This window comes from Aulonocara stuartgranti (assembly GCF_965226115.1).
Source record: "Aulonocara stuartgranti genome assembly, chromosome: 22".
Classification (NCBI taxonomy): Eukaryota; Metazoa; Chordata; class Actinopteri; order Cichliformes; family Cichlidae; genus Aulonocara; species Aulonocara stuartgranti.
The window spans coordinates 14,513,588-14,539,813 of record NC_138957.1 but is presented as its reverse complement, the minus strand read 5'-3'; the positions used below and the strand labels follow the sequence as shown (position 1 = coordinate 14,539,813).

General features: G+C 40.4%; 1 protein-coding gene across 22 annotated transcripts in view; it reads left to right on the top strand.

The window, feature by feature from the left end:
* Nucleotides 1–26,226, top strand: part of adgrb2 (adhesion G protein-coupled receptor B2) — a 258,133-nt gene that overhangs the window by 165,177 nt on the left and 66,730 nt on the right. For all 22 annotated transcript variants that reach the window (XM_082522234.1, XM_082522244.1, XM_082522247.1 and 19 more), the window contains one exon: nucleotides 479–522. In XM_082522234.1, the coding sequence (XP_082378360.1) occupies nucleotides 479–522 (44 nt within the window). The remainder of the gene's footprint in view (nucleotides 1–478; nucleotides 523–26,226) is intronic.

The window sequence follows — 26,226 nt, the reverse complement described above, 5'->3', positions numbered from 1 at the left end:
AGGGCCAAATGTTTAATTAATAACATTTTACTTCATAGCTTTTTACACTTAACTGACTACTTTTTGCTGTGGTTGCACTTAAGTGAAGAATGTTAATGTTTTTACCCCACCCACAGGATGTTTACGACCCTAGTTATTGTCCATGAAATGGCTTTTCCTTTGTCATCCCTAAAACTCTCAATTTATAGCTCATGCACCTTTTTTTCTCTTCGGCTGCAGCAGCAGAAGCAGCTGTTTGCTGCGTTGTCCTCTGACAATGACTCTTTTTCCATCTCTCCCTCCTGTCGTCTATCTCAATCCTTCTCTTTCATTGTCTGTTTACTTCTTACTGTCATCCATGCAGCATCACTCTTTCTCCTCTGGCAATGAGCTATTCTGTGTTCTCTCTCTGCTGCCTTCTCTCTCACTCATCCTCTTGAGTGGCAATAACAGCTTATCTTCTCCTCTCCCCCCCTCCCCCTCACCCTGTATCTTGCAGGGTACATCAGATCCTCAGTGCGTTGTCTGGGACTATGGAAACCCGTAAGTTACTCACAGTGACTCTGACACTCGTGTAAATGTTTGTGTGTACAGTGCAGAAATACATGTCTGTCAGTCAAAAAAAAAAAAATCCAAATGATTGTGTGTGCGTGCGTGTGTGTGTGTGCGTGTGTGTGTGTGCGTGCGTGTGTGTGTGTGTGTGTGTGCGTGTGCGTGCGTGCGTGTGTGTGTGTGTGTGTGTGTGTGCGTGTGTGTGTGTGTCAATGTTTATCTCGCATGTGTGTTCATGCCCAGTCAGATTCATTTTATTAATGATCTGATAACATTGTAATGAAGTTCTCAGAGTTTCTCTTTATTAAATTAGTCAGTGGGAACAAACAGCGTTATTTCACTGCTGCTAACAGTTCAACTGCAGGCTAACTCAGAACTCCTCTGTGGGTGCAGCTTTTTCTCTATTGCAGTTCTCTTGTGTAGCGTTTACCTTGTTGGCAGTTTAATTTGCATTTCTTTACTTCTTAACAGACATACTATCTAAGTACATCACAAACGGTTTTCTTTTTTTCTTTGCTCTGTATTGTGGGCCAGCTGGTGAACTAAAAAATATAAACCAGGACAATTGATCATCCTGCATTCACCATTAACCCACATATTGATCGGATAGTCTGTCAATACCAAAGTTATAAGAAACAAAGTTAAAACCATTCTTTGGTTTCAGTTCATGGCCTAGTTACACTTTAAGTATAAACGCAAAAATTAAGGAATTTTGTTTTTGGCCAATTATTTCTTTCTTGTAACAGTCTTGCTTGAGAATAGGAAAGCCTTCATTTTCCCTTAAATGATGCCGTGTTTTGTGAGGGGGTTGAGCAACAGAGTCGATTACGTGGGTTGCACAGTGAAAAACTTACCAAATCTTTTCTTCCAATGCCAAACAGCTTATTCTGCTATTGACTATTGTTTGATGCCATTTATTGGATTGGATGGTTGAAGTCTGAAGAAACAAGGCATATTGTAAATCTGTAAATGTATTCATTTTTAAAAATGGGGGTTTAGCAGCATGTGGACCCGAACAGTATTTGTTAGTCAGCCAACACACCACAATGACTGACTTGCAACAAATGCTGGTTGAAGAACCAGGTGGTTAGGTGAGCGGTCTACCAACCTACCAGGGTCAGTGAATCAAATCTGGGCTCTTAGAGGCACTGTGTTGAATGAAGGATTTGCCTGATTTGTCCCATTATTTGCGTGATGTGTGTTTTGAATGTTAGATAAAAGTGCTCAGGTGTAGATAAAGAAACACTTTATGAATGTGTAAGTGTTATTGGATGAAAGAAAGCAAGCGCTTTGAGTACCCAAATTACCGTATTTTCACGACCATAAGGCGCACTGTGCTAAAAGGCGCAGTCTCAGTTATGTGTGCCCTTACTGTATTTAACACACACATAAGGCGCACTGGACCATAGGGCGCATACAAGTACCGTATGCGTATTTAAAAATAAAGCGGGAGCAAACGTGAATTCGGTACCTTACTCACATTTCTATTGCCGGTAATCGTCATCATCAACAACACACAAGCATACAAGTGTGCATATTTAAAAATAAAGCAGGAGCAAAACTGAGTTTGGTACTCACATTTTTATTACCAATAATCGTCATCATCAACAACACACAAGCATACAAGTGTGCGTATTTAAAAATAAAGCAGGAGCAAAACAAAGTTTGGTACTCACATTTTTATCATCAATTAAACCCATCGAAGTCCTCATCCTCTGTGTCTGAATTGAACAGCTGCGCTAAATCTCCATCAAACATGCCAGGTTCACTGTCTTCACCGTCAGAGTCACTTTCCGTGCCGTGCGGCTCCTCGGAAACGATGCCGGCTTTTGCGAAAGCTTGAACAACAGTGCCAGCAGACATGTTAGCCCAAGCATCTACAATCCATTGGCAAATTGTGGCGTAACTCGCCCGGCGCTGCCTTCCACTCTTAGTGAAACTGTGGTCTCCACCGGTCATCCATCGCTCCCAGGCCGCTCGCAGCCTTACTTTGAACGGGCGGTTCACACCGATGTCCAGCGGTTGGAGTTCCTTTGTCAGGCCTCCCGGAATGACAGCAAGCTCACAGTTCATTTGCTTCACAAGTTTTTTCACATCGGCTGTGAGATGGGCACGCATAGAGTCACAGATCAACAGCGATGGTGATGCGTGGAAAAAACCACCTGGTCTCCTTACATACACCTCCCTCAGCCACTCTTTCATCATTTCCTCATCCATCCAGCCCTTTTCATTTGCCTTAATGATGATTTCTGCTGGAAACTTCTCTTTAGGCAAAGTCTTTCGCTTAAAAATCACCATAGGCGGCAGTTTCTGTCCATTAGCATGGCAGCCAAGCACAACAGTAAAAGAAGACTTTTCATACCCCGTTGTGCGTATCGCTACCGTGCTGGTCCCCTTCTTCTCCACAGTGTGACTCAAAAGTGAGCGGGACCTCGTCCATGTTTGTGATGTGGCTGGGCTGGATGTTTTTGTCGCAGATGTGTTTGCTGCAGTAGGAGCGGAAGATGGCCAGCTTTTCCTTATAATCCGCTGGAAGTTGCTGCGCTATCGTAGTCCTGGTCCGGATGGAAAAATGGCACAGTTTCATAAAACGAAAGCACCAAGACGGACCTCCTTGGAAATGTTCAATGTTCATCTCTTCAGCTAGTGAAACTGCTTTTAGCCGAATGGTGACCGTCGAAACGCTTCTCCCGCTCGCTCTTTGCTCGATGATCCACCGCTCGAGTCTTTCCTCCAACTCGGGCCACCTCGCCTTATGTCCGCGGAAACTCAGCTGCGTTTTCTTGACCTGCCGGAGCTTGTTTTCCAGCTTCCTCCATTTGCGAACCATCGATTCGTTTATCTTAAATTCTCTCGCCGCTGCTCGATTTCCATGTTCCTCTGCGTAGCTGATGGCCTTCAGTTTAAACTGTGCTTCGTAAGCGTGTCTCTTTGCCATTTTCAGGGTTGTTAAAACAACGATGTCCTGCATAATGCACATACCTGTTCTTTTATACAGGTATGTGCGATTGTCCCGGTATATACGATCAACGCCCACACTTCACCCTTTAACGTTCTCATGGTGTTCTCTACTACGTCCTCCTTACAACACATAGGGCGCACTGCGCTATAGGGCGCGCCGCACTTTTTGAAGAAAATCTAAGACTTTTAAGTGCGCCTTATGGTCGTGAAAATACGGTAAGTAGAAAGGTGCTATATAAGTACCAGTGCCTTTAATGTAGTGAGTGTGGGTAATCAACTGTATGAAAGATGGGAGATGTTGTTAGATCCTGGATATCAATTTCACATTTGAGCAATGCCCGTGAATTTTCTTTTACTGATTTTTTTTTGTTCTGGCTGTGAATCTGGCTGTAGTTCATTTAAAAATGCTAGAGCTGTATTGTAGCTTAACAAATAACTAAAAGCTAATGATCATCTGTTGTGCCTCAAAGGAGACCCCTAATGATGTGCAGAAAATTAAAGGTAGCCATTAAGTGTGGTAACTCTAAATTGGTCACACACTGAAGCATGTATTAAAAGCATTAAAAGTGTGCACGCTGTCGACAGTCCCCAAAGCATCAAAAACATGTCATTAATGGAAGAAAATTCCAGTACCAATGTTGCCACATTCATTCTCTCCCAGTTCAGCAATGTTGGACCTTGGAATCTTTAAACCAAACGAATTAAGATATTTAAAGTTTTGCACTTGTTGATATTTGTGTTAACAAATTTTACATCCCAAATTCTTAACCTGTGTATGTTTTAGACTGGAATTTGGCATAATAGTCTGCTTTGGTAGGAGTTCTTGTTAACCTTGACCAGCACTAAATTTCAAAAAATCAAGTAATTTAGTTTAGATTGTTGAGTGCATCAACAAAGTCACTATTTGTGAAGGAATTTCATAATTTCACATTTCAAGTAGGTTCTAGTTTGATTCTGAATGTAAATTGGTCATGTGAATTCCTGTATATACAAATGACAACAGATTGCAAATGCCAATTCATTGAGTAGAATATAACTGGTCTATCTTCTTATCCATCTATTTTATTGTTTTGTTTCACCACCATCTTGACCAAAGTCATTTTGAAGATGGCAATCGACTGCAAGTGATCGCAAACCTGGTTCCTGTCTTCACAGCAGCTTTTTCAAAAGCAATGAGATTGCAATCATATGTCACGCTGTAGTCTCCACCCATGCTTTCTTTTAGCTTGACTGTAAGATTAGCTGCAATTCTGACAGACCAGAGGAGCTAAATACAAGTTCACAAAAGCTCATGGCCCAGCTACCATCCTCTGCACAACTGCAGTCTGCAAGCTGATTCACAACCCACTTGCACCCCCGATCCTAATCTCATGTTGTATCGTACAATTTGGTTTAGTTCAATTGTATTTATGTAGCACCAGATCACAATAAAAGTTGCTTCATGGCACTTTGTCTCGTAAGTTAAGACTCTACATTAACAGGGAGAAAACACCAACAACAATCCCCCTATGACACCGGGGTGACAGTGGAAAGGAAAAAATCCCTTTTAACAGTAAGAAACCTCCGGCAGATCCGCTCAGGGAGGGGCAGCCATCTGCAACCATGCAACCGGTTGGGGGTGAGGAGAGGAAGCCTTTACTTAGTGTAATATCTGTTGTCTCTGTTGTCATTGCCGTGTTAAGTGCTCGGGATTGTGCTGCTCTTCTTGCCATCTTTGACTTTTCATGAGTGTATTTGGAAGATCAAGAAGGTGCCACAACAAAGTCATTTTGCCAAATAATAAATTAGTATAGACTTAAATATCAATAATCTTTTTGCTAAAGTGGTCCTGCCTGAACTGCCATTAACCCAACAGCTTCAGTATAAACATGACATACTTCTTCCTTTTGTAGCTTTTAACCTTGACCCATGGCCTTCATCATCATATAAAATTTAAGTGTTGAATTATTATTACACTTCTGGGATTTCTCATGACAACAGATTAAACTCTGGGCATGAAAAACCCCAGCACAAGTGAGTGAATGTGACCCGAGTACAGACTGACAGTGATGTCATTTTTATTGTCAATAAAAATACAATCATGATGATATCGCTTTTCTTCAAAATGTATTTGCTAATCCAGTTGGGCTGTATGAGAATATAAATAATTTTTGGAAACATATTTGACATATGATGATTCACAGCAACCGATAACTTAAGAATTGAATTTGTCAGAGGGCCATCACTGAAGACTTCCTGTCTAATGTGACAACAAGACGGATGACAGAAAATTCAGGTCAGCTCAAATTCTCCCTGGAGATCCCATTAGTTTACCCAGTTCTAGAAGAGTACTCTCTGGTGACCAAAGCACACAATGGGAGTGCAGGTTTGCAGGGACAGGATAAGACGTTGTAACTTAAACTACCCCTTCTCCATTAAGGCAGGAGAGGGACAATGCTTGGCAAAGTCAATCAACTAGCTGGCAGATTACAGCTGCAATCAAATTAAATTTGCAGACATGACGAGGGCAGAGAGCCAAGCAGAATATAAAGTGGCGAGATGGCAGTGATGTCAACCAATCAAAAAAGTGCTTGCACCAGAAGGAATGCACTCTTTTGTTTTGTTTTTTTTTGGTTTTAGGCTTTACTAATGTGCTTGTAGAAATCTAAAGATGTGTACAGACAAACATACGGACCTCGGTTGATTTGACATATTTATATCGGCATGCCACAGATACAGTGTTTAGTTACATTTAGCATGCTTTTTGGCTGCTTTCGATATCCTGTACCGAGAAAACATAATCAACGAAAAAAATTATGTTTCACTCGCAAGTACCGAACCAAGGTAGGAGCATAACGGAGTATCTGCATTTTTAATGCTTATGTCAGCCAGCTACTCTCAAAAATTGTCGAGGACAGGTTGTTGTTGAAATAGTTGCTTACACATTAAACCCATGTACACACTTGAAATTTTCAGTATAAACAGCCTATAAACAAGTGCTCATAACATCATCTTTGGGTGCACAGAGGCGTCTATGGAAATGTGTGAGGCAGTGTAATGAAGGCAGGTGGTACATTTCAGCCAGAGGAAGTCAAAAATGAATTTCTAAATTTTAATCTGATGATCACCTGTACAATTTATGTGCACAAACATCTGTAAATTGCTCAGAGAGCAAGCAGGCAGGCAGACAGACACCAGTACCGTATCAGTCTTACTATATTTGTTTCCCTATGCCGGACGCCAGATCCTGACAAAAGATTGGCATTAGTGTACAGTTGATATGGGTGGAGAATTTGCAGGATAATGCCTCTCTCAGGAACTAGCCACAAGCTTTTGAGGGTTGAGCAGGAGGCAGGCGAGATGTGGAGAAGGTATAGATAGTAGCGTGGAAGCAAGGCAGACATGACAGCAGCTGAACCAGACAGAGGCAGAAAGGGGAGATGGAAGAAAAAGCTTTGCCACTCCATGACCTGTATATGGAGACTATATTTAGTGCACCCAAATGCATCCACATTTGAAACACAGATTATGTTCTCTCTGTATCTTTTACCCCCCTCTTTTGTTAAAATACTCACATTGATGATCAGAATCAGAATCAGAATACTTTATTGATCCCTGGGGGAAATTATTTTTTGTTACAGTGCTCCATTTTAAACCAACATTAAGACAAGACAGACAATACGCTAACTAAGAATAGTACAATATATACATATATATACATACATACATACATAAGTCACTCATAAATAAATAGTTGGAAAAGAAACATGTGTAGTTGTAGCAGCAAACAGTGTGTTAAGTGGATGCGTTGTACAGGGAGATGGCCACAGGCAGGAATGATTTCCTGTGTCGTTCAGTGGTGCTTTTCGGTAATCTCAGTCTCTCACTGAACGAGCTCCTGTGACTGACCAACATGTCATGGAGTGGGTGGGAGGTTTTATCCAACATTGTCTTTATCTTGGACAGCATCCGCCTCTCCGACACCACCTTGAGGGAGTCCAGCTCCATCCCCACAACATTGCTGGCCTTACGGATCAGTTTATTAAGTCTGTTGGCATCTGCGACCCTCAGCCTGCTCCCCCAGCATGCAACAGCATAGAGGATCGCACTGGCTACAACAGACTCATAGAAAATCCTCAGCATTTTCTGGCAGATGTTGAAGGACCTCAGTCGCCTCAAAAAATAGAGACGACTCTGGCCCTTCCTGTAAAGTGCTGTGGTGTTTTTAGCCCAGTCCAGTTTATTGTCAATGTGTACTCCAAGGTATTTATAGTCCTCCACAATGTCAACACTGACCCCCTGGATTGAAACAGGGGTCAAGTGTTTCCTGGTCTTCCTGAAGTCCACGATCAGTTCCTTGGTCTTTGCCACGTTGAGCTGCAGATGATTCTGCTCACACCACGTGACAAAGGAGTCGACCACAGCCCGGTACTCTGTCTCATCATCCCTGCTGATGCATCCAACCACCGCAGAGTCATCAGAAAACTTCTGAAGATGGCAGGTCTCTGTGCAGTGGCTGAAGTCTGTGGTGTAGAGGGTGAAGAGGAAGGGGGAGAGGACAGTCCCCTGTGGTGCCCCTGTGTTGCTGATCACCTTGTCAGACACACACTGTGGGAGACGTACATATTGTGGTCTTCCTGTCAGGTAATCAACAATCCAGGACACCAGAGAAGCATCCACCTGCATCGCTGCTAACTTATCACCCAGGAGGGTCGGCCTGATGGTGTTGAAAGCACTGGAAAAGTCAAAAAACATGACCCTCACAGTGCTCGCCGGCTGGTCCAGATGGGTGTAGACACGATTGAGCAGGTAGATGATGGCGTCCTCTGTTCCGAGACGAGGCTGATAAGCGAACTGAAGGGGATCCAGATGTGGTCTTACTATGGGTCGCAGCTGGTCCAGGATGAGCCTTTCCAGGGTCTTCATGATGTGGGAGGTCAATGCCACGGGCCTGTAATCCTGGGGGCCACTGGGACGAGGCGTCTTTGGTACAGGGACGAGGCATGATGTCTTCCACATCACCGGGACCCTCTGCAGACTCAGACTCAGCATAAACAGTTTATGAAAGACTCCACACAGCTGGGGGGCACAGGTCTTGAGGACAAGGGGACTCACTCCGTCTGGTCCAGCAGACTTGCCTGAGTGAAGTCTCCTCATTTGCATCTCAACCTGGTATTGAGTGAAGGTGATGGGTGGGGGAGGGGTGTCAGGAATCTCACAGGAGGCAACATGTGAAGAGATGATGTACACTTACTTGGAGATTAGGCATCACACTGAGGCTCAAATCTGCAAAGCCTATTGTCATCCCCATCACAACTGTGTGTGCGCGCATGTTTTTTCTGCAGTGGTGTTCTATTTAGAAATCTGCCAGCCATTTCAGCGGAAGCTCTCTCCCATTTGCGCTCTCGCTCTCTCTCTCAGCTGGCTAAGTTGGCCGACAGTGTGTGGCACTCACAGTTCATCTCAGTATTTATGTGCGAGTGTTTATTTATTTATTTAGCCCCTAACAGGCCCATATGTCGGTACCATCTGCCCACCCAAATCGTTGAGCTCGCCATCCCTCCCAGTCTTCCCCCGTGTGCCTGTCCCCTCAAACAAGTCTCAACCTGTTTTCATTTTCCTCGCTGCCTTGAATGGAAGCTGCTACATTTAATCCTCATAAAAGTTTTACACGCTTCAAAACTAGAAGCTCAGGCAAGCAAACAGCAGCTATTACGAGAGAACGCATTGCGTGAACATGTATGGTGGTATTGTACACAAGGCCCTGAGATAAAAATAGAAATAATAACTAAGTCAGTCTTGGTCATCCAACCTCCTCTTGCTTATTTTCTGCCCTGTTTCTCTCTTCTGCTGGGATACGATAGCAGGTGTCCAGCTGGTCTTTGCTGTGGTTCCTGACCTTGCTGCTAGCTTCTCTGGGATTTGACCCTCACTAAGGGGGGGGTCAGTCAGATATCCCACTGAAGTACTAACACAGCGACTTCCGCACACTCACTCTGCTGTAAAGTCGCTTTATGGGTTGCTGTGATTTTGTTAGATATTTGAAAGATGTGCCAGCATCCGTAAGATATACATTACATCGGCGGTCCCAAACCTTTTTTGCACCACGGACCGGTTTATGACCGACAATATTTTCACGGACCGGCCTTTAAGGTGTCGTGGATAAATACAACAAAATTAAACTATTACCGGTACCGAAAAAAAGAAAATTTATTCATAACACACGTGAAAAGACCAAGAAAAGCCGAGTAAACGATAAAAACGATAACAAAATAACGCTGAAAACCGATAAAAACCCTGAAAACTATACATTTCACACCTGAGCCTCAACTCTCGCGGCCCGGTACCAAACGACTCACAGACCGGTACCGGTCCGAGGCCCGGGGGTTGGGACCGCTGCATTACATCACTAAGACATTTAGTTTTTTCTTTATCACTCATGTGTTACTATTCCAATAGAAGCAATCTCCTGCCATGGAAGTGACAAAGCAGAAATAGTTTGGCTCACAGAGATTTCAAAACATGCATAAGAATGAAACCCAGCAGTGGGAGATAAATGTAATATACACTTTAGATGGATGGATGGCAGTAAGCTTATGAAAGGCTGAAGGTCATTTAATCCTTTCGCTAATCCCCACGGTCTTCAGCTTGATCGGGGAACAGTGGTTAAAGACCCAAGCAACCCACTCTACCCCTCTGCCACCCATCGCAGCCATAGAGTAATAAAACCCGATGTGCAGTGCAAGTAGCTCTAACATCAACAATCTGACACGGTAGATTGGGGCTTGCTTTGGGCTCAGACTGATCTGGCGCCACTATCGGCTTTGGCATTGGCAGGTTCCAACCTTAAATGACTTAAAAAGTCAAAGACATATTCTGCACACTGCCAAAAAAACCAGCGGGGCACAAATGTGGCCAAAGTGTAATCGCATTTACTTTACAGAAAAGCATAGAGGCAAGTAGCAATGAGCCAAGTGGATGACACTTTTAATTCTCATATTGGGAAGCTTTGGGCTCTGTCATGTGGCCCCTATTAGTCGCTTGTGAATCAAAGAGCGGAGTAAATGAAGGAATTGATTTAAAAATATGCAGAGTATTGTCTGTCCTTCTTGGATATAACGCTTGCTTGAAAGTCTAAGTATGTATCACACTGAGTTGTGCATTGTCCTTTTTACTCACAAACTCACAGTAAAGAGATTTCAAACTCTTTTTTTGTATTATTCCTTGAAAAAATCCTAAATACTGCCTACATGACCCTTTATTTACATTTCCTACATGGACAGTGTTTTTCTCTCAAGTTATTTAAAGAGATGTATGAGTTACAGCATTGCAGCTTAAGCACACATGCTGTTTATTTCATTTTGGCCAGAAACTCTTTCTCTAGTGCAGCCTAGCTTTAGCTTAGTGCATTTTGGGATACGTAGTACACCCTCCTTGTAGTAGGTTAGGTTAAATACTGTTATCTCAGAGATGGTAAATTAAATATAAATATATTGAGCGATTTGTTTGCGAAAGGCAAAAATATGCTATTATACAGTGTGCATCAGATAATACAGTGGAAATGATAAGTACATTATACACCCACTTCATTGTGTTTTGTTTCAGTTTTTATTAAAGTCGTTTTTAGATTTCTCAGGAGTCATAGCTAACAATAAGTTACTTATCTGTTTTTTTCTTTTTAAATCTAGCTCTCCAACAAAAGACTTGCAACATTTTTACTTGTGCATCGTGGGTTTTTTTTCCACTATTGTTGCAGACTAAGATTAAACAGAAATGCAAACACACACACACACACACACAGAAGCAGCAGAGCCACCAGGAGGAGGGGTGGATGGCTGATACGGCTTGCTCCACTTTTCCATCTGACAGAGCAAAAGGGATCAAGACTGTGTCAAATAGCGAGTCAGCACGGGAAGAGGGAGTCGGCCAGGCTTATGCGCGCTCTGTCTCCATTGACTGTTAAAGGCATGGACAGGCTCTCAGTTAGTTTCTCCAACTATCACAACTGTCCCCAGGGAGCGTGTTAATGTGGGATTTTCAATTCTCAGTGCAAAAAGCTGGGGTGACTAGTTAAGGACAGTTGGTTTTAGGTTACTTTTTGATGCCTGTAAGTAGATTTTTTTAGGAGGGGGGTTAAGTTCAAGTCTAAGTAGTTGTGTGTACAGCTGTAGCTATGGTTTGTTTTTGCTGCTGAACATCATGGATACTTGTGGGTAGCTCATAGGTAAGGAAGATTCTGCTTTCTTATTTGGGTGAAGAAGTTATATAAGGAAGAACTTGTTTATTCTACATTCAGTATTTTTTCTTCCTTCGTGTATTACTGATTGGTTGATGTTGTTGATTTCTTCATCATGTGACAAGTGAAATGGAGCTTTAGCACTGGGGCTGTTTGTCTTGGGAATGTTTTAGAGGAAGATGTTGTTGGTATTGATAGCGATTAGAAGGCTTGACTTGGACTGTGTGCTGGAATACTTTGCCTTGGCTGCTGGACCCGTAGAGCGTGAGGATTGGTAGGTAAGTAACATCTCCATCAGCTTAATACCTTATTATTTTTGAGCCTTGTTATGGATGTTGTGTTAAGTTTTTCTGCCAATTATGCACTGCGAACATGCTCTTACAAGGTTCTGACCTTCAGCCAAGTGCAGTATTTGCCTTATGTCTATCTTACTAACTTCCACATTATCCTCTTTACTGTTATGTCGCTGGAAGTAGGCTGAGAGGGCACTGTGTTAGTCTATTATGAGACTAAGAGTTAGCACAATGCTTAGAATCTTCCTCAGGTCTTTTTCAAGGAACCACATTCTTCATACATGCAGTGGTGGGAAGAAATGTGTGCCCCCTTCTTGATTTACAATTTTTTTGTATGTTTGTCATACTTAAATGTTTAAGGGCATCAAAAAAATAAAATATTAGACAGAGATAACACAAACAAATGTAGTTTCTAAATGAAGGTGTTTTTATTGTTTTTATTATTAAATGGGGGGAAAATCCAAACCTACAGTGCTCTGTGTGAAAAAGTGATTGCCCCGTAAACCTAATAACTGGTTGGGCCACACTTAGCAACAACAACTGGAATCAAGCATTTGAAGTAACTGGCATTGAGTTTTTTTTAGCACTGTGGAGGAATTTTGGTCCACTCCTCTTTGCAGAATTGCTGTAATTCAGCCACATTGGAGGGTGTTTGGGCAGCTGCCTTTTTAAGGTCATGCCACAGCATCTCAATCGGATTCAGGTCAGAACTTTGATTTGGCCACTCCAAAGTCTTCATTTTATTTTTCTTAAGCCTTTCAGAGGTCTACGTGCTGGTGTTTTTTGGATCACTGTCCTCCTGCAGAACCCAAATGTGCTTCAACTTGAGCTCATGAACTGACATTCATGGCTGGACATTCTCCTTTAGCAAGTTTTGGTAGACAGCAGAATTCATGGTGCAAGTCTTCCAGGTCCTAAGGCAGCAAAACAGCCACAGAAACCACACTACCACCACCATGTTTTACTGTTGGTATGATGGTTCATTTCTGAAATGCTGTGCCAGATTTAATGGTACATACATCTTCCAAAAGGTTAAACTTTCTCTTGTGAGTCCACAAAATGCCCAAAGGTCTTGGGGGTCATAAAGATGTCTTTTTTGGCAAATGTGAGACAAGCCTTTGTGTTCTTTCTGGTTAGCAGTGGTCTTCTCCTTGAACTCCACCATGCAGATCATTTTTGTCCAGACTGATAGATGCCTCTGACTTGATTTCTCTGGTGTTTCTTTAGATTGTGGCATAATGTGTTGCTTTTTGAGATCTTTTAGACTCTTTCACTCTGTCAGAAAGGTTAAATGATTTCTTGTTTTGACAGTGAGTGTCTTTAGTAAAAACTGAACTCTGAGTTACTTCATGATTTAACAAGAGGGACAATTACTTTTTCACACAGGGACAGGTAGGTTTGTATAACTCAGTTTTTAAATGATTAAATCATCATTTAAAAACTGAGTTTTGTATTTACTCTATTTGTTTGATGATCTGAAACATGTAATTGTGACAAATATGCAAAACACTAACAAATCAGGAGGGGGGTAAACACTTTTTCACACCACTGTATGCGGCATATTTGTGGTAACGCAGAGTGGAGGCAGGCAGAATGGCAGACCATTTATGGCTGTAGCTAAAATCTGTATGGCTAGCTTTCCTGTGTGCTCAGTAGCTTGCACACCAGGAAGGAAGATAATCCCGAGAAAGAAGCTTATAAATTAGCTTAAGGGCAGAGAGAAGCAGCTTTGGATAGTAGAGGTCACTGACAAAGCATTCTCCCTACACAAGAATCGGGGAGGAATTAGGAAAGGGCATAAAACATCAGACACGACAAGGATAATGAATAGTGAGCACGAACTGCGCATCGGTCTTTAATAACGACCTATTTCAATTTTCACTCGGCTGGAGGAGGAATAATGACGTTGTAAGCTGCCTTTGTACGTTTCTATAAAAAATATTTTGTAATATTCAAAGTCTGGCCTTGATATGGCTACTTTATCTTTTATGCCTGGATGACTGTCCTAGTTGGAAGAACACCTTGAGGAATTTCTTGGAATTTGGCACGAATGTTCACTCGGACTCAAGGCTAAGCTAATTAGATTCTGTTAGTTAAAGGTCAAGTTTTTGGCTTTAACTCAAGAATTCATAAGTGAATAATGGCTGTTAAATAAATAAATAAATGATCTAGCCTTTGTTTAACACCATAACTTAGGAACAAATAAGCAGCATTCGATCATAAGTCACATTTACACTAAACTTTGTTAGGCCCCTTGGCAGTGTGATCTTCTGTGCTTCAGAGGTGAAGATATATGTGAAACAACTACATTTAAAATCTGCTCATTAGCAGCAACATCCAATTTTGTGCACTGCCACAGCTTTGTGTTGTGTTAGAATTGGCTTTCCTGCCCAGGCATTGATTGATTGATTGATAATACTTTATTCATCCCGAGGAAAATTGGGTTAAGGGTGCCAGCCTTGCCATCGCCATCTTACCCTTCCAACCATACTAGTGGTGCAACGGATCAAAAATCTCACAGTTTGGATCGGATCACGGTTTTAAGTCACGGATCAGATCAATTTTCGGATCTGCAGAAAAGAAAAAAAGACAAAATTTTAACATTTACTTATTAACTTTTTAAGTATTTTTTGCCTATTAAAAACATTCAACTCAAGACTCATTCCACGCAAATTAAGGTGCAATATAGGGCAGTACAGGGCTTTTTATCTACCACTCCGCTGTGATATAATGAGCGGTCACGGTCACGTAGCTTTCCGTTGACCTGAAGGTCCACCCGTTTGTAGTTGGGCAATATAAGATGCCTGGGACAGTTCAGCCATAACTTTAAACTTTTCCTGCTCATACATGCCTCGGTACAATCTTGTCACTGAAGTGGACGCGCAATGGGATATCATAGCGTGGCTCAAGCAATTTCATCATAGTTTAAACCCCTTGTTCGGATTACGGATCAACCGTGATCCGTTGCACCACTAATACATACATTACACAAGCATCACATGGGGAAGACAGGTCAGAGAGGTATAACAATGGAAAATGCACGTGAACACATGCAAGAAATCTGACATCTAATATTGTAGAGATACATATAGCAGTAGCAGAATGAGTACAATAAAGCGTAAAAATAATATCTTTATTGTCATTTCTTTTAGGCAAAGAAATTCAATGAAACTGCATCAGTGCAAATATCTCATATAGGTTTAAAATATGGCAGCTAAAAAGAAAATCTTACTATATATTATATTTAAGAACTCTAAAGTCTCTAAAAGTAACCATACAAAATTCTAAAAGGGAAAGTTTTTCATCTCATACATACGAGATGCTTCACATTTTGTAGGCATTCATGCATGATTGATTTTCTTTCTTTCTTTTTTGAATGCACAGTTCCAGCAGCATTTAGCAGAGTTAAGGATTTGGATGAAAACTATTTCTTAATCTGTCTGTCCTTCTTTTTAATGTCCTGAAACATCTGCTTGAGGGCAGCACTTCAAACAGAAAGTGTCCGGGGCAGAATGGATCTTTCAGGATGCTCTGGGCTTTTCTGAGGCAGCGGGAATTGTAAAGATATTCCAGGGAGGGGAGAGGGTATCCGATCAGCTTCTGGGCAGTGATGATGAGCCTCTGAAGCATTTGCTTCTCTGCCGCTGTGCAGCTGGTGAACTGCACACAGATGTAGTATGTGAGTATGCTCTCTATGGAGAAGCCATAGAAATCTTTGGGTGAGGCGGTTCTTCCTGAGGATCCTCAGGAAGTAAACCGCGCCCAGAAACTGGAAGTCCGGTCATGTTAGGTCAAATCAATTTTATTTCTTTGTCGGTATATCACAGATCAAAAAAAGTTGCTATAATTGGCTTCACAGTGTGTGCATCAAAAGATATCGTCCATCTTTAGATCCATGACCCAAATGAAGAACGTCTTTATATGATTTAGGAGTTTGAGCTCTTTGTTCATTCTTCACATTTAAAGTATTTGTCTATTTGAGCTGAGTAACTTGAGGCACATGTATTATAATCAAAAAAATGATACAATAAGAAGTCTTTTAAAAAGTACTTCCTTCTGATCGTCATACACAAACTACATCAGTTTATATGTGTGAGTCGACGCGGTGGGTCTGAGGAGGAGAAGAAAGGTTGAGACAGTTTTCTGTCACTGATTTTTTGGGGGGTTTTAAGCAGTGGCAGGCAGCATCCAGGTAAAGAAAAGAGAGTGTGTAGCTATGGCAACGTTTATCACTGACTGCTGGGAAATCATTTAAATCCATCTCGGGTTTAGTTTGTATGCTCATGTTTATACAATAGGAGCCTTCAATTCCTAAAATTGCAGAATGTCATTTTCTTCAGAATGATAAAATCAAACGCAGATTAAAGTAATACCACAGTTAAAAGCTGTACAAAGACAGAGCTGTGACTTTTCAGTTCAGAGAGAGAAATCAGCTCAGCCCTGTGATACTGTGATATGCATTTCATTGCCAATACTGTGTGTGTTTTTGATTAAACATGTGCAGTACTACCTTTCTTCAATAGTAGCTAGTGCATTTTGAGAGGCTACATACATCATTCAGTACAGTCATGTGCTCTGTGTAAGAAATGGTTTCACAACTCCAGCCCTGAAAATCAGACTACTGTTTGGTTTCTGGGTTGGAGCTAGAAACACAGCTTTTGTTACCAGTGATGATGCTCAACATAAAATTACGTCAATTTGACACAATAGCTGAGGTTTGTTCTTCATGCTAGTTTGAGGTCCATAGTAGATAGTGAACTCTTGATTTGAGCCCTCAATTGGCTCATTGACCCAATCACACACACATTAGTACCGTGGTTTTATCTGTACCTAAGCACTTTTTTCTACCATTGACACACAAGCTAATGATTGCATCAAAGGCAACTCAGGGTTTACTATCATGCCCAAGGAGGAGTTAGGGTCAATCTACTGATCTTCTGATTGTTAGATGACCTGGTCTACCACCTGAGCAAAGCCATAATGAAATCAAAGAGACCCAACTGCAACTGGTCACAGTGGTATTTTGAAAAATGCAGTGTAAGCAGTAGAGAGGTTCCTCGTGACTTTAAAAGGAGATTGGAAAAATAGAACTATGATGATCTCTTGCTTGCAGGCAAGTGTCAAAAGCATCAGAATACTCCAAGATGAGGAATGAAATGCTACAGCCTACTTTTTATATCGTTTCCTAATGCTTAAGCTTTACAAGGATCTGTGTTGGCACTCTTGTTGGCAATACCAGACTGGGTTATTTTGGGTATCAGATCAGAAAGGAAGCAAGTGTCATTGTGCATCACTAATGTAATCTGCAGCTGACTGGTGAGTGGAGGCAACCGCAAGGCACAAACCTTTATGTCCTGCACTGACCCTGCCACAAAAGCGATGCGTGCATCAGAAGAGACGCGTAAATTATGTTTTTCTTTGAGTCATTTCACCAAACACAGCCTTCAAATCAATAAATGTCTCGTGTACATTCAAAAACATAATCTGTACAGCCTTGCATGTAAACATCACGACAAGCTTCCCATAATCTTATAGCATGTTCTTCTGGTTATAAGACCAGTCTTTACATCGGCCGGTGGAACAGAGGAACGCTTAAAATCAGTTCAAATCTGGATTTGCATGCAGACACACACAAGCATGGGCTTATATTCTGGCAGATATGTTTGCTGCAGTATACCACAACAAATGTGTACTACTCAATCCTTCACAGTAGGTGGTATGTAGCGTTGAGGAAGCAGAGATGATTTGAGTCATGTGAAGATTTGTGTCAGTGCTTTCGAGCTATATAGTAAGAGGCGAGGATTTACTCCCCGCCTGGTAAATGTGCTGTCTGGCTCCCTGGTAGCCACAGAAGTAATGTCTATCAGAAAAGATAATCTCTTCTACACATTTGTTTTCCTGTTTTCACCACTGGATTCAACCTTGGTTCCGACTAGATCCCTAGCAGTATATACCATGCAGTATTATATTCAGATAAACAGCGCAGTTTAAAAAGTTTTGTTAAAAGAAAACTTTACGGTACTATTGCTGTTGATCTTATTCTTTGGTTGTTTAAAAAATAAATACAACATTTTAATCAGTCAGAAAAAAATCCATAATGAAACAACACATTAAAAAAGAAAGAGAAAACCCCTAACCCGCCCAATTATGAATGAAAGATGTAATCACAAGTAGGTTATAGAATACACATGCATGTTACCTTATTTAGCTCCACGTGCTTTCAGTAACTCAAATTTAATGCCATTGTGCTGAATTGTTTTATTATTTTTTCTGCTTTGTTCCTGTGTTTTCGAAAAGTTTCCTGTAATTCTCATTACTGTTGTAGTACATGTTGTTGTAGCAGTAATAGTAGGTTACAGCAGCATGACACGCTATAGCAGATATTGACTCAACAATAACTAAAAAAGATTCTAAATATGGCCCCACAAATATCTAAACAATATAAATACTATAACATAACACTTGATATTGTATTTTTATCTGAAGAGTTCCCTCAAACATGTTGGCCAAACAAATACTATTTAGTGCATCTTACACACAATGACACGGACATACAATAACATAAATTGCATTTGCAAATTACATTTGAAGAATAAAAATTAAGCAGTAAATAAAAAAAACTTTAGTTTCACATTTAAACAGCTGGAGCATCAGGAAATTCAGTGAGAGGAAGGAGTAACATTTAAAAATGTCTTGACCAGATTAAAATCCAACCCGTCGGATTTAACATGGCAACGGAAAGCTGTGACACCAGGATGACCCTTGTGTTCTCTTATAAAGTACAAGCAGATAATCACAATGTGATTAAACATTTTGAATCCATGACATGTCGCCACTGCCCGCAGAGTTTAGTAATCTTGCTTAGTATGTTGTCTCTTTGGAATCAGGGTGCACCTCATACAGGGCAACAATAAAAACAGATGGCTTCTGTTTTTCCTCACGTACGCCACAAGTGTGAAAGCAAGAAAAATGTATTTATGTAACACATTTCACAGACAGGAGTCACAAATGCAGAAATAAGAGCAGTACAAAAATGTCAGGAAACCTCACAAAAAAAACCTAAAAGAACAAGGTAAAAATACACAGTGCATAAAAGCAGATCCAGTGCAAACATATTACCCAAACAGCCATCTCAACAAATATTTGTTAGCTTTTGAAAGATGATATCGTGCACATATCTCATCCTTGATACTGTAGCAGCTAAATTCAATACTTTAATTAACTACAACCTTTTCTCTGTTTGTTTTACTACTGTGGATTGTCATATCTTTTGCAGCGTTACATGCAGTGCTCACACTTCACTTTGTAATACGAATAAGAAAGCTGTGTGTGCGATGTTGGTTGGGAACCGATCAGAATGCAACCAGTTGGCAATCAGCTGAGTCAAGTTCCTTGTTGTGAAGAGCAGTGCAGATGTCTTGTGGTCATCGACACAGACTTTTTGTCAGTCTGTCTGAGAGATCTTATTTCATCTATTTAGAAAAGTTTCATGCACTCACCAGGCTACTTCTTGATATCTCTAACATGGTTTCTGTCTTATTTTCTACTCTAGTGTAACTGAGCAGTTAGTTTGACTGTAATATGTCAGTTAAGCACATTATTTATATGTGTAAATGCTAATACAAAATAAGGAAAAACATACTATATGAAAAGTGCAGTGTAGTTTACACTAATACAGTGTAAACTATATTAGTAGTAGTTAAAATAACCTGAGATTATCAAAACAAAATGCACTATGTACAGTCTTCTTCTGTACATAGTACAGATCAGTATATAGTATAGATACTGATGGAAAAAATATTACTATATAAATTCACAAGTGAGCAATAAGTACATACTTCAGTTGTTATCATAAGTTTTTATCATTGCGATATGATACCACTGATTCACATGTACGCTGATGAATCTGAACACAGTGGTATATCTGAATCATTTCCTTCTTGAGGTCATTTACTTCCATAATACTCACAATTCTTTGATAGTACAGCAAACCCTCCCCTTCACACTGGTCCTTCTGCCTATGACTCATTAGCTCTCTGTTTCCACTGTCTATCACCAGCTCTCCCTCTGCCATAGACAATGACTTTACTCTCTCTTCTCTTCAAAAAGCTTTACAGCACTGGGTTACACACTGTCTGTGGCAATTTGCTCACTGTCTTCACAATTTCATGCAGTGGACATTATACCTGGTCCTGCAGTCGTCTAAAGACTTTATAGCAATTTGACTTCAGAGAATTCTTTTCTGTAATGAGGACAAAACTTTCTGTGATTCTCGTGCTACTGATTTCCATCTATGCGTGAAATAATTCTGTCATTCCCCAATGCTTTATTCACCTCTTTGCGCTTTATTGCTGTTTGCCTATTCCGCTTCCACATTTTTATTGTTTTCCTCCTTTGCTTCGCTGCATTTCTGACCATTGAAGAACACAGGAAAAGGTTTTTTGCAAACATTTGACAACACCAAAATGAGTCCCGGGAAGCCGAGCAATGAACTTAAAATGGACTAAACTATTTTTTGCATTCATCTCCTAAATCGTTTTGACAGCATTTGCCAGCAGCTGAAATTAACTGATAATGTTAATCCTTATTAAATCACTGACAGCTGTGTAGAACAACATTTTCTCGTGTAAAACTGGTTTAAATGCTTAGCTATGACTATATATTGAATGGTACCAACTGATTCAGATAAGTGGATTAAAGCGGCTAAAATTGCTTACATCTACTGTAAAAGCGCAGCCTGTCTATAAAGACCCAATGTGCATTTTGTTCTGTACCTTTAGCACGCTGGTGGTTGAAGAGACATATTTGGGATATTTGGGTCTCTTATGAATAAAAGCTGAAGGTGAAATGTTAAAGCATGACCTACAGTTATTTAAACATACCAGTACATGTAGTTTTTTTTCCGTGGAAACAAAGATAAGCTCTTGACCTTAAAAGTTAGCAGAAACAGCTTCTTGTAGGTGTTTTCATAGTAAAGGCATATCTCTAATGCCAAATGTATGCTACCTCTTGTCTTAAATGATATAAATAAACACACCATTGAATGGAAGTGCTCTTGCATCAGTCTGCATTTGGGCTGTATTTGCTGGTGTATCTAACCCTGGACAAACTTTTCCATGAAGTGGAATCATGTATTTCAAATAACCTGGAGATTTCATTTAGAAACCTTTGTCCTAGTCTTAGGCATTCAAATCATGTTTTTTTTCTCAGACCTTGAGAGATCTCATTAGAGCTTGACACCACACAGTTTGAAAGAGAATACTAGATCCAAGATGTCGGAGGTTTAAAAAGGACTGGTTCCCCCTATCTTATCTAGAAAAACAGTTTTTAGTTTTATGGATTCAGAGAAGTTCTAAAAATTATGGCAAAATGTCAGTTTTAGGTTTTGTTTATCAGCTTTTCAACAAAGTTTGGTTCATTGGGAAAAAGTCCATGTCCTGTATTTTTTTTTTTTAATATGACTATAAAGGTGCTGGCAATACATCACTACACTTTCATACAGCTGAAATCCCTTCATCAAGCCATTCAGTTTTAGTCATTCAAAGCATGTTTAACCTTTGTTTGCTGCTTAACAGGGGGCAATTGGCTTTCATAGCACTGCCCTTTCAGGCAAGATTTGGTGCCAATTTATTCTCAGTAGACATAAAAGGTCAATTTACGCTGTTGTTCGGAAAGTATTTTTCCTATTTTTTTCTTAACAGCCACAAAAACATTCTACCAGCAATTAGGAAGCAAAATGGGAAGCATTTTAATAGGTTTCTGCCACTGGCAGGTCAACATTTTTGCTTATCTGGTAACAACAGTGCTACTAATCAACATCTTGTGCAGACATACACATTTTTGAGAGAAATGTCCGAGCTCAGTGATATAATTCATATTTGTAAGCATTTCTGACAGGATTAAGAGTAATTCCATTGGTGATCTCTTAACCTTGCAATCTGACACTATCACAGGTCAAAATTTCAGTTTGTCCAATACAGTAAATCACCTTCAAAATGATAAGATCCCTATCAGCTGCAGTTCTGATTCTTATGTAACCCTTTAAGGCAGCTAAAGATAAAGTGCACATGTTAAATGTTAGGATACTAATGGTTATATTTATTGCAATGCAAAGCAGCGCAGTGCCTTGCAGCAGCAGCCCTCAATGAGCACATTGTCGAGTTACAAACTCTTGTTTAATGTGTGTGTAAACTGTGTAATCCCCACTGAGCATGGAGGGTTATCACCAACTCTAGCATTCATTTAATAAATCTTTGTCAAGACCAAAGAGCAGATGTGTCGGTTACAGCAATTCTAGAAAGCAGGTTGATTTTATGTATATTTACACATCTTGTAGTTTTTTCTTATAATGCCAGGTGGAGCTCTTTGCAGTATACATTTGGATTCCATAGCCTATCTACCAACTGTACTAATATAGAGACCTGTTTGTACATCTGGTACCTGTTTTCCATGATAAAAAGAGCTGTCAGCAGTTCCTGGTCCATTCAAAGGCTATAACAAAAGTATCACAAAAGCTGCGTCCTTTTAATCTTTTCTCACCCTCTGATCCTAACTGATAATCTAACACTGTTATGAGCCCAGTGGGAGTCACAGCAGTGTTGTGAAGCCGTAGCTGTAGTGGATCTACAATGCCAGCATTCAGGGTTTGTGCCAACTTTGTGTGCGACATAAAACTAAATAAAAGTCAAAGCTGACTTTCTGCTGAAAGGCACAAAAAACCAACAGTGGAGTATAGCTATGGTAGATGAAGGTTAGCAGTCAATTAAGCTTGAAACTCAGCAGACAAAACAAAGAGGTCACAGATAATGTGTATTTGTGTGCCTGTGTGTGTTTGTGTGTGTGTGTGTGCGTGTGTGTGGTGTTATCTTTAGCGATCCCTCCCTGCTGTGTGCTGTCAGATAGTTTCTCATTACGCCAACTTCCTCTCTGCTGAGACTAGTGTAGAATACCGTGTGTGTCTGTGTGTGTGTCTTTATTTATTGCATGCAGTCTGAATGTTTGGAGCAGTAAATTAAAGGCTTTCATGTCCATGTATAAATTAACCATTAAAAACATGTAACACTTCACGTCCCTGTACTTATGTGAGCAAAGCCGTTTGGAAGTACTTAACTGGACATCATTTGGGAGGTCATATATAAGCTAACCAGCACATATGACTATGAAAAAAATGTCGATTTGTGTGTTAGCATACTTTCCCAACACGTAGTGCAACCTTTTAGAGTTCAAAAATATAGTTCCTCAACAAATTATATCTGTAAAAGTGGTCAGCTAGTCATTGTTGTGGGATGTATAACCATGGTAATTAGTGAAATGTCAGAAATGGGTTGCAGATGGACGTTTGCCTATTAAGAAATGTTTTTCCGTTGTTTTCTTGCAAATATCAGGATTCCAATGCAAGATAAAATAAACCAAATATATTTTAATAAACTTACAAAGACTGTGACCAAAGGACACTGCAGGGAAAAGCAGGATAAAGCCAACAAAAAAAATGATAATAATAATAAAAGGACAAACCAAAACTCAGGGGAATATGTAAGAATGAGGCAGGACACAACATGGCAAACAGCAGGATAAACAGAAAGTCAGACAAAGAGCAGAGGCAAAAATATATATTTGCTCAGGGGTGTGACGAGACACCAGTGGGAGGCTGTTTAGGGCAGGACAGCTCGGAGAGTAGCTGGCCCGTGCTTGTAGACAAATCCAACACTTTCATAGTGAACAAAGCCGTCACAAGGAGTATCTTCAATTTTTTTCCTGACTGGTTGAGAAGCACACGTTTTCCACTGACAAACAGGTGGTTGCTAGGGGGTTACTGTAGGTCTGTGTGATTGGAGCTTTAGCGATCATTTTCTCTTCAGCAAGCACTAGCAACCAGCCAGGGAATGCTCATTTTTACTTCATGACCAATTAGACCATCTAGGCCTCTGTGACTGGGCCTTATTCAGCTACAGTGGTCGGTAAAATAAATGACGTATACACAAGCCAAAGAAGCAAAAATACCACACACATATTTCCTCATCCTTGCCATTCTTTTGCTCTCTCGCCTTGTCTTTTTTTAATCTTCCTCTATCTGTCGCTCTCTCAAACACACAAAAACACACAAAGCCCTGCACCATGTTGATACCTGTCAAGCTGTCTCTAAGCTTCACTGCTGTAACTCTTTTTCTGATCCTTAGTCTTTGAAGTGTCATAGTGCAGATGATGATCATCAGGGGATTGTACTCACATCTTATTAGTGACATTTTGATTTGAGTGTCAGTGTATGTGTGTGTGCATGTGTCTGGTTTATGATCCTGTTTGCAGTCCTTCATGTTCAGACATACTTTTGAGGGTTAATGTTGATACACTCTTGTCATTTACAGTCAAACTGATCATATATAAGTGGCCTGTCAGAGCAGAAATAGTCTTGAGTGGTATTTTTTACTGATCTGCAGTTAACGTGATGTAAGTGGCAAGCAGAGCATGTAACTTTTTAACTGTCTGTTTGCTTTTTTTTTGATGGACGGGTGTAAAAGCAACAGTAAAGTTTTCTTAACTTGAACCAGAAACCATTCAGCGTGTTTGTTTATTTCATTCATTTATGCTCTCAAATCCAGAGTTTTGTGCAACAGAGCTGTGTTAAGCGGGCATCACAGAGGAGTATCGTTGAATTCCTCTTTGAAAGCTATCCTTCTGTTATTTCCCCAAAGGTTGGATAAAAAGCTAAGATACCATAAAGACAAAACTAATCAAAACAGCTTGTTAATTTTATTGAATTGAAGCTGTCAGCCAAGCTTCCTCTCATTTAAATTTTTAATTGTTAAAGATATACAGATTTTACAGTCAAAGCATTTCCCAAGTGCTGTTAAAGAGAGCAAGGGCTTTTCCAAACATCTTAGCTTTTTGATACTTTGCACATAGACAAAAAAAGTATGTCACAAAAACATAAAACTACAAGGGTCAAAATCAGTCCCTGTGAGGCCTAATAGTCAGTTGTGTATCCTTTTTGCTGGATAACAGCCTGCAGACATTTGCTCTCTCATGCTCCTCCAGATGTGATGGCCTTCAGTTCAGCCCACAGATTTGTCAGGGCTTTGCCTAAGCCAGTCAGTAACATTCTCTTTGGCCTTCTGGAGGTAGTTCATCAAGGTTGTTGTCGTGTTGGAAGACAAAGCAACAACTCAGACTCAGGTTTGCTGCCGACTACTGGAGGTTTACTTTCAGAATCTTCACATTTCCGATTCCTTCCACCTTGACCAGATTCCCACTTCAAGACGCACTGAAGCGTCCCCACAACATAATACTGCCACCACCGTGTTTCACTGTAGAGATGCTGTTCTGTTTTGGGTTTTACACCTCTTCCCTCTTTCTCCAGCACAGGCAGTAGTTTAGTCTAGTTTATTCTCATCTGAACAAAGGATGTGCTTCCAGTTTGCATGATCCTTCTTCCGCTTGTACTCGGCATCCTTCACTCTGGCTTGAAGTGGCGTTTTTCCTGGTCTGAGACTTCAAAGTCCAGTCCTGTTCACGGTCCTACTGATGGTCTTTTTTGAGACCGCAGTTCCCAGCTTGACTAAGTCATTTCCTCGTGTCTTGGTAGTTCTGTTGTTTTTGGACACATCTCACTAGTTTTCTTTTCAGAGTCTGTGATTTGTTTCCTACCTCTGCCCGGCTTGTTCTGCACTGTGTGGCTCTCTTTCAACTTCTTGATGATACTTCTCACTACAGTTCTTGAAACACTCTGATAACTTTGTTTATCCGTCTCCTGCTTTGTGAGCATCAACAATTGTTTTTATTAAGTCTATACTGATTAATTTAGTTTTTTCTCAAGTGGCAGCTCAAACCCTTGCTTAAGTTTTTGTACTATGTGGAAAAAGTTTTAACTTCATTTAACTTGATTTTACAAGCTTAGAGCATTACAAAGATAACGCACATTATTGCAGCAGTGGTTTGTGCTACGGCTCAATAAAAGGTCAGTTTTTCAGGGGGATGATAACATTGACCCATCGACAATAATTCTGTTATTGTCTGCAAGTAGAAATAATGTTATATTAAAAAACATGGGGAAATGTTTATAAAACTTTAGGTTTCACAAGGGGATAATAATTTCATTCTAAACTATAGATTTCTGCATATTTAATAACTTTCAAATATATAGGCTGTATATATAAATCCTAATAAATAGATGTCCTGAAACAGCCAACGCTTTATTAAATTTTCTCTCCATCCACTGCTGAGGGTACTCAA